The sequence below is a fragment of the Ceratotherium simum genome, chromosome 17 (assembly GCF_057802395.1).
Source record: "Ceratotherium simum simum isolate JZ-2026a chromosome 17, ASM5780239v1, whole genome shotgun sequence".
Classification (NCBI taxonomy): Eukaryota; Metazoa; Chordata; class Mammalia; order Perissodactyla; family Rhinocerotidae; genus Ceratotherium; species Ceratotherium simum.
In genome coordinates this window covers 13451225-13461378 of record NC_141916.1, presented here as the reverse complement: position 1 = coordinate 13461378, position 10154 = coordinate 13451225, and the positions used below count along the sequence as shown (strand labels likewise).

Below are 10154 nucleotides of genomic sequence, written 5' to 3'. Positions count from 1 at the left end.
TTGTTGATTGTTCCTTTTTCTGTGCACAGATTTCTAGTTTTATGTAGTCCCACTTGTTCATTTTTACTTTTGTTGCCTGTGCTTTTGGTGTCATATCCAGGAATTTGCTGCCAAGCCTAACGTCAAGGGGCTTTTTCCCTATATTTATTCTAGGAGTTTTACATTTCAGGTCTTAAGTTTAAGTCTTAAATCAATTTCAAGGTAACTTTTGTGAGAAGTGTAAGATAAAGGTCCGGTTTCATTCTTCTGCAAGTGGTTATGCAGTTCTCCCAGCACCAATTATTGAAGGAACTATCCTTTCCCCACTGAGTATTTTTGGCTCCCTTGTCAAATAGTAGTTGAACGTATATGCAAGTGTTTGTTTCTGGGCTTTTCTTTATGTTCCATTGCTGCATGTGTCAATTATTATGGCAGTGCCATGCTCTTTTGATGACTACAACTTGTAGTAGAGTTTGAAATCAGGAACTGTGATGCCTCAAGCTTTGCTCTTTCTCAGGATTGCTGTGGCTGCTTGGGGCCTTTTGCGGTTCTATTCAAATTTAGGATTACTTTTCCTATTTCTGTGAAAAATGCCATTGGAATTTTGTTTGGGTTTGAATTGACTATATGAGTGGCTTTGGGCATTATGGACATTCAACAATGTTAATTCTCCCAATCCATGAAAACGGGATATCTCTCAACTTGTTTGTGTTTCTTAAATTTGTTTCATCAAAGTCTTGTAGTTTTCAATGGACAGATCTTTTTCCGCTTTGGTTAAATTTATCCCAAGGTATTTTATTGTTTTTGATGCTATTGTAAATGGCATATTTTTAAATTTCTTTTTCAAAAAAGTTATTTTTAGTGTATTAAAACACAACAGATGTCTGTATATTGACTTTGTATCCAGCAACTTTACTGAATTTTTTAATTCGTTCTAATAATTTTTTTGGTGAAGTCTTTAGGATTTTCTATATATAAGACCATATCATCTGAATCAAAGACAATTTTACTTCTTCCTTTCTGATTGGATTTCTTTATTTCTTTTTCTTGTCTAATTGCTCTGGCTAAGGCTTTAAGTACTATTTTAGATAGGAGTGATGAAATTAGACACCCTTGTCTTTGTCTCTGAATTTAGAGTAAAAGCTTTAAACCTTTCACCATTGAATATGATGTTAGCTGTGTGCTGGTAATACACAGAAGTGATGTATGTTCCAGAAATATAAAAAACAATCCTAAAATTCATAGGAAACACAAAGGACCTAAATAGCCAAAGCAATCTTAAGAAGGAATGACAAACTGGAGACATCACACTTCCTGATTTAAAAACATTTTATAAAGCTGCAGTAATCAAAACTGTACAGTACTAGCATCAAAACAGACATATAGACCATTGGAACAGAATTAGAGAGCCCAGAAATACATGCACACATATAAGGTCAACTGAGCTTTGACAAGGGTGCCAAAACTACATATGGGGAATTGATGGTTTCCTAATAAATTATATTGGGAAAACTGAATATCCAGATGTAAAAGAATGTATTTGGACCCTTATTTTACACTATATACAAAAATAAACTAAAAAACCTGAAACCTAGAAGAAAACATAGGAAAACAGCAGCTTGACATTGGTCTTGGCAATGATTTCTTGGCTATGACACCAAAAGCACAGACAACAAAAGCAAAAATAGGCAAGTGGGACTACACCAAACTAAAAACCTTCGGCACAGCAAAGGAAACCACCAATAGAATAAAAAAGGCAATCTATGGAATGAGTTGAAATATTTGCAAATCATATATCTGATAAGGTGTTAATGTCCAAAATACATAAGGAACTCCTACAACTCAATAGCAAAAAGGCAAATAACGTAATTACAAAATAGGCAAAGGAAGATAGAGATTTCTCGAAAGAAGAGATACAAATGGCCAACAGATATATGAAAAAGTGCTCAACATCACTAATCTTTACGTAAATACAAATCAAAACCACAATGGAATATCACCTCACATCTGTTAAGATGGCTATTATTCAAAAGACGAAAGATAACAAATGTTGGTGAGGTTGTGGAGAAATTGGAACCTTTGTACACTATTGTTGGGAATGTAAATTGGTGTAGCCACTCTGGAAAACAGTACAGAGTTTCCTCAAAAACCAAAAATAGAACCACCATACAACCCATCAATCTACTCTGGGTATATATGCAAAATAATTGAAATCATGATCTCTGCACTCTCATGTTCATTGCAGCATTATTCACAACAGCCAAGATATGGAAATAACCTAAATGTCCATTGACAGACACGTGAATTAATTAAATGTGGTATATTTATATATAATGGAATATTAGTCATAAAAAAGAAGGAAACCCTGTCATTTGTGACAACATGGATAAAACTAGAGGGCATTATGGAAAGTGAAATAAGCCAGATAACAGAAGGACAACTACTACATGATATCATTTACATGAGGCATCTAAAATAGTCAAACTTAGAGAAGCAGAGTGTAGAGTGGTGGTTGCCAGAGACTGAAGGGAAGGAGAAACTGCAGACTTTAGTTCAGGGGTACAAACTTTCTATGCAAGATGAATAAGTCCCAGAGATCCAGTGTGCAGCATGGTAGCTATAGTCAACAATATTGTATTGGATGCATAAAACTTTGCTAAGACTGTAGATCTTATGTTAGTATTCTTATCAAAAAAAAGAATAATAAAAAGAATTTGTTCTAAGAATATATTTGTTTTACAGCTAAAACAAATTATATAATTTATATTTTTATTAAAAATAAATATTATTAAAATGAAACAAAAATTAAGTAATAAAATAAAACTATTAAAATAGAAAATTAATTTGATTATCCCAATAAATATGGAATATTTGATAAAATTTAAAATTTATTATGAATAAAACTCTTAGGAAACTAAGAATAGAAGCAAACTTCTCTTTCTGTGGGAGGGGATGTGAATAACAATTTGAAAAATAGAAGACTTCTTTTTAAGGTAGAAATTATAAAATAGCTTAAACCTACAAGGACAATTCTTCAAGGGTTAATAGGAGACACCGTACCTTTTAAAATAATGTAAATTTAAAGACCAATAATAATGACGAAGAAAATATTTTCAGCATCTATGAGAACAGAAATGTTCATTAACTTGAAAATTGTAATAATACACAATGTTCAGCTCAGTGTTGACACAGGAGCACTTTCATAAATTAAAAGTGGGTATATAAATCAGCATGACCTTTTGGAAAGAATTTTGATAATATCGTATAAAAGCCTTGAATTGTGAATACACTTTATTACTCATGTCCTAAAACTATTAAGTTTGCAGAAATATTTGTAGAATAATGATTTGCTGAAAAAATAAATTTCTAAAAATTAGTTTAAGCAACCATACCATTTATTTATATGCATCCATTTATTTGATAATAATGAACAATTGCAGATGAAGTTTCAAGTGTTAGGAATGGCGTGAAAAACTGATGGAATCCTGAAATGTGATATTTTATAAAGTTATCAAAAATCTTGACTCACAATTACAACTAGTGATTTGAAAATAATTTCATGTTAATTGTATGACAAAATGTTATAAAAATTATGTAACACGTATATATATAATGTTAAATATATACGTAAAATGTTGATGTTTGTGCATAGGAAAAGTTGGAAATACTAGCTATAGACATAGTAAAAGTACTTATCACTAGATATGTGATTATTCATGTATTTTCTTATGATTATGTGAAGTTTTTACCTCTTTTAATTAAAACATGATAAGGAAGAAAACTAGGTCCTGGTGAACTTAGCCACAGGAGGTGTGGAACAAATGCAGGAAAGACAGACGTGTACCCGACCGTCTGATTTTTAATGCTGTGTGCTGGCCTGTATTGGATACTATGGTTGCATCTTCCTTACTCCGAGGACACTGTCCTCACTGCTCCATCTTTCAGGATTTCTGCCAAGTTCAATACACAGAGGAATCATTTCTTTTAAATTGGGTCACCAAGGTCCCTTTTGTTTATTCATTTCATTTCAGCTTTGGCAAATAAAACAACCGTTAATCTCGTTAATGTAAAAACTTCTTACTCTATCCATAGAATCAGAATATCAACCCTTTTAAAATCAGAGAGCTCCAGATACTCCAAAAACCTTTGATTATTATCTTACTTTCAATCTTAGAGTTTTAAAATGGGATGAAGTCCTTGACAAGAATAATTTGGCAATGTGCTGGAGATGACAATCTCGGAGCTCAGAGGCATTCCAGAGTGCCTGTAGGGCAGAGATGGTCCATTAGCGACAGTGGCCATGAGTCCAAACACAAGCCTCTGCCAACAAGGTCCATTCTTCCTAGCACTCTGCAGGGAAGTTATTTTTAAACTTCCAATGGAAGCAATTATTGACTCTCAGAAGGGTAAGTATGATATTTGTGATTTCACTTTGTGAGAGATTAGATCAGGATTTCTTTAGAGGAACAAATTTGCCTTACTTTTATCAAAATCAGTGATGTATAGAGGTATTTGAAAAATTGTAAAAAGAATTAATTTTATATTATAGTTCTATTTTCTCTAGAAAGCATGGCCTTTGACTATATGGCTTAGCCAAGACAGTGTATAATGAGTGTTATCTAGATGGTTACCTGACACTTATCTGACATGAACTCACCCTCTACTTCAAAGTGAAAGCAATGAATGTCCATAGGAAAAATTACCTCTAAACATGACTCATTAACTACAAGATAGTGATATAATGATGGCCTCTACACTCTCAAAATTTTAAAAAATTTCTTTGAAAGACATATAGAGAAAAAAGAAATGTCAATTACAATTCCTTTTCAATAATTTTCTCATGTGTTTTGCACAAGAGGAGAGCCTTAAGGATTGGAAAAAAAGACAGACATTTTAGAACAAGGGATTCTGCTCAGTGTGGCCAGGACTGTGCTAGTACATACTGCACTGAGTGCTTCTAAGCCGAGGAAAAGGGATTGAGAGGAGGCTGGTTGGGCTGTAGAGAGAATCCTTCAGTGTGTCTCAATTTGATCTACCAAGTTATTCCCAATGTGTGCCTACAATCCCTGGGAATGTTACGGCTCCCCAGAAAGCCCGAGAATAGTCTTCCTTCTCTCTGATGGTGACTGTATGCTCTGGGGTTTTACTGGGGGCTAGACATGTCTAGTACCTGAACTTGCTCCCAATTCTAAAGGAGGGAAGATTTTAAAGATAAGCTATTCACATTACGATCTAATCAGATCCTCCAGGGAAAACGTCTTTTCCATTTATTGATGTTAACAAATCTCAGAAATTATAGACACTGATTCAAGATTAAAAATATTTGAGATTATAATTTAGTTAATTGGTAATTACTGAGAAAGAATTATGGAAGAGGTGTTGGCACAAACTGAGAACACAAAATCTTTAAGCTCATGTTAATATGTAACTGAAAGTTGAATTGAAGAGGTATAAATGGCAACAATAAGAGGAAGATGAGATATTTGCCTAAGACAGGGCGAAGAACCCAGGTATCATTCTGTTTCTTGGTTTAGGTGTTTATGACTAAGGTATGAAATAGATTGTGCAAATTGATCCATGAGCTATTTTAAGTTAAATAGCATATGACAAATTATATATTCAGTAGTACAAGTTTTGTATTTAATGTTTATATTCCTGTATTGTTTACAACATACAGGTACATTTGCAGGAGGAAAATCTAAAATCATATGTTCCAAAATATTTGCTCTGTTATTATATTTTACGTTCTTTTCCCCTTTTTACTTATCAAGCAGAATTTTTATAGTTTCCAAATTGTCCGGATAATAAAAACAGATAAAGAATAAATGGGAGATGTTTTAGTTTCCAACTGCCTTAAAATATATGAAAATAAATACAATAAGTTAGATTGGTACTTTAAAATTTTGTTCTGGCGGCCGGTGTCAGATATTATTGATGCTTACTCTTCTCTCTGAGGATACTGTCATTACTGGTTACTGTTAGGGATGTTTTTTTTTCTACATATCAGTACACAGAAGATTCATTAGTAACTTGTGAACCTACACTGTAAAAGACCCTCAGATCTTTCAACTTAATTACATTTACAAATGTCAAATTTGTAGTGAAATAAGCTCTCGGTCCAGAGAATTTCAAACATTAGCTTTTCCGCCCAAAGAGATTGTTCCTAAAAGTTTACTCGCTTTGAAAATGTTTTCGCTCTGCTAATGAAGAATACTGGAAAATAATGAAGAAAATCTTGCCTAGACATATAATGACAGAAAAGCTATTGAGGATAGGCTCTTGCACAACATGGCAGAGAGAAAACACGATGAATTCCCAAGCTGCGTGTGAATGTGCTTAGCAAGACTGACCATAAATTCACATACAAGTCTCAACTGCACATTCATTTTAAATTTTGTATCTTGAACAATTTTTGTGGTTTCACAGTGAACAGAAGCTATGAGTAACTTTTAAAAGCATGAGAGCACTACCATTGGATACATTATAGTCATTAATAACAGTAATTAAGAGAAGTCATCAAAATGTCATATTATTTATTTTTATGCAGTAACATCATGCGCTACACCTTCAAACTAAAGATGACCCTCTGTGATATCATTTTATTAGAGATCCCTACATGCATTATAAACGCAAAATATTTGAAAAATAGGGTAAAAAGATATCAGTTATTGACACTTCAGAGTTAATTATTTTGCCAAATCTTGACTTACTATACAGCATAGATGACTTTTTTCACGGAATAATGTTATTTGTAATTGCCGTAAAATAATTATGTTCCTAGAGCCTCTAATATTTCCAAAGTGTGCAGAGCTGAGTTTAATTCCATAGTGAAGCATTTGGTGTCTGTGAGCTGAAAAGAATGGGATTCAAAAGAGGCAGGTGTGTTCCTGAGGTGGGTCTCCACTACATCTTAATATAAGCCATTGAAGTTGTCCTCTGTATGACCCTACTACCTTTCAGAGTTCCAGCTTGCAAGAACACCAAAAGCCTGGTTAATGACATTTCCCTGAGCTAGTGGAATAAATGTGAGAACTGGACACATGGTTGGAGTTGACGCTGTACCCACCCTGGTAAGAAAAGAATATGTCAATCAATATATTGAATCCATTCTTGTAACTATGTAATTGGAGTCTTCCAGGAAAATTTATTTTCATTTACTTATGTAGGAAAAATACCAAGCCCTAAAGACACTGAAAACATTTGATTGCTATTGTAATTAACTTGTGATAACAGGAAAAAAAATTATAAAGGAGCTATTGACTCAAAATTAGTGTTGCAGAGTTGACCTATTAATTATCTTACTAACAGATAACTCAAGGAAGCAAAATAGAGATTAGAATGCTCATTTACACAGCAGATAAGATAAGGAAGAGCATCCAGTTATCTCTTTGCTAATGAGTATTAGCAGAGAATGTGGCTGCTTTATAGTATGACTTGACTCTTAGCCAACACTCCACTTCAAGGCAAAAAAAAAAAAAACCAAAACACCACCACAAAATATGAAAACCATGAACATAGAAATTTTTTAAAACTTAAATTCAGTGATAGAACAATATTAAGAGGTGAAAATAGGAAAGAGGAAAGCTTTGTATGTGTCGAGAGAAATATTGACATTGGCATTCATTATTCAACCAGTAACCACTGTTACGCATGTTTGGGTTGCTTTAGTTTCCTTGGTGATCCCAGTGAAATAAACATAGGTCCTAACCTCAACAAATTTATGTTATCAGCGTAAGTACCATGAAAGAAATAAGCATTGTTTGGCAATGGTGCATAAGTGGGGGGTGCGGCATCCAAAACGGCCACCGAGTTTCAAATGATTTCCCAGAAGAAATAATGTTTAGGCTGAAAATCAAAGAGAAATCAATGTCTTCAAGGTGAATTCAAGAAATGTTAAATAAAGGTAGAGTAGAAAAGGGGGAAAGGGTTGGAGGTGGGATTGGTCAAGACAGGCGCTTCCTATGCAGTTATTATACAACACATGGTATATTATGTGAGCTCAACTACTGTAATCAATTAGCTTTATTAGAGGAAACACATGGGAGGAAGAGGATAGGGATGCAGAGTCCATGAAATCAACTTTGCATGTGTTCAATATGAGGTGTATGTGTCTGTACATAACTAAATTTGAGAAAAGAGATCACTACTAGATATACAGATAGGATTATGACATATAGATTCTATTTGAAATCAGAGAACTTAATGCATGAACCCCGCAAAATGAATACACACATTATAGAAATTGTGACAGAAACATTATTTTGTTATTGGCGTTCAACATAAAATTATAACTGATTAATGGTTTTTGAGGAGCCTGTATAGCAAGCCCGAATTATTGTTTTGTAATTGTGTTTTATCAAGGACCAAGCTATAAGCTAAGGTAGGAGACTGCTTCAAAATAGACAATTTTAAGATTTCAGCTTCAAAATAGAGAAAAATGCAAGAGAGTCATAGAAAATGTTAATATTGATGACATAACAATGCACTGTCAAGAAAACCAACTCAGAATATAGGCAAAAAAATTAAAATAAATTTGGAAAAATGCAATGGAGATATAGAATCTATAAATTACTGGATTGTGGCACAGTTAAGCTGATCTACAGGAAATTTCTCTTCAAAAACTACAGAAAGGATATTTACAAACTAAATCCACCAGTATAGTAACAATATTAATCACCAAATTAAAGAATAAACTTAATGTGAACTAGTTATCTGCTTGACTTTACTTGTCATTGGTTACCACTACTGAACTTTTGACATCTCTAAATTCTAATAAAATAACTGATTTTTTCATGAAGATTGGACAAAAATAAGAGGTCATATATGAGAAACCATTCAGTAACAACATTCATTCTCCTGGGACTAACAGATGATCCACAACTTCAGGGTCTGCTTCTAATTTTTCTATTTTTTACCTACTTATTGAGTGTAACTGGAAACCTGGTTATTGTCTCACTTACATTAGTGGATTCTCACCTTAAAACGCCAATGTACTTTTTCCTGCAAAATTTTTCCTGCTTAGAGATCTTATTCACATCGGCTTGTGTTCCTAGATACTTATATAACCTATCAACAGGTGACAAGACTATTACCTACTGTGCTTGTGCCATTCAAGCATTTTTCACTGATCTTTTTGGAGTAATTGAATTTTTTCTCCTGGCCACCATGTCCTATGACCGCTACGTGGCCATCTGCAAACCCCTGCATTACACCACCCTCATGAGCAGCAGAGTCTGCAGAAGACTCATTGTTTGTTGTTGGATGGCTGGCTTGGTAATCATACTCCCACCATTTAGCTTGAGCCAAAATCTGGACTTCTGTGACTCTAATGTCATTGATGGCTTTCTCTGTGATGTATCTCCCTTCCTGAAGATTTCATGCTCAGACACGTGGGTTGTTGAGCAGATGGTTACAGTCTGTGCTGTGTTGACCTTCATCACAACCCTTCTTTGTGTCGTTCTCTCCTACATGTACATAATCAAGACTATTATAAGATTCCCTTCTGCTCAGCAAAGGAAAAAAGCCTTTTCTACCTGTTCTTCTCACATGATTGTGGTTTCTATCACCTATGGCAGCTGTATCTTCATCTATGTCAAACCTTCAGCAAAAGAATCAGCAGCTATTAACAAAGGTATAGCTGTCCTCACTACTTCCATCGCTCCTGTGTTGAACCCCTTCATTTACACCTTGAGAAACAAGCAAGTAAAACAAGCATTTAAGGCCTCAATCAAAAGAACTGTCTTATCTTATAAGAAGTAAAGGGATGCTCGAGTTGATGATTCAAGTTTTCTTAAGAGATTGGCTTCCCAAAGCATATATCATTAAGTTCCTAAAATAATGTGTTCCTTCCAAATCTGAAGTCCATTAAATTAAATTTCTCGAAATCTTTCCTGTATCCAACACTTCCGTTGCTTAATAAGGTGACTTCCTGCAAGTAAAACTCTTCTATTGATATTATGTTAATTGTTTTCTATAAGGGACAAAAATATCACACTGTATCCAGCCTTACCAAAAAGTGCAAACCAAAGAAAATTTTTGGAAAATAAAGTTGATATTAATAAAATATGAGATTTGCAATAAATCAATTAAATAATTACGTTAACTTTAACTATTCTATCCCTAGCTTCTCAAACAGTCTCTTGATTCATTACAGATACATTCATTGAGGGTCTCCT

General features: G+C 33.9%; 1 protein-coding gene across 1 annotated transcript; it reads left to right on the top strand.

Moving 5' to 3' along the window:
• The first annotated feature begins 8802 nt into the window (after positions 1-8802).
• LOC101402604 (olfactory receptor 6C2-like) lies at positions 8803-9738 on the top strand. Its single transcript, XM_004429480.1, has one exon. It carries the CDS (start codon positions 8803-8805, stop codon positions 9736-9738), a length of 936 nt encoding a protein of 311 aa, XP_004429537.1.
• Positions 9739-10154: the final 416 nt, after the last annotated feature.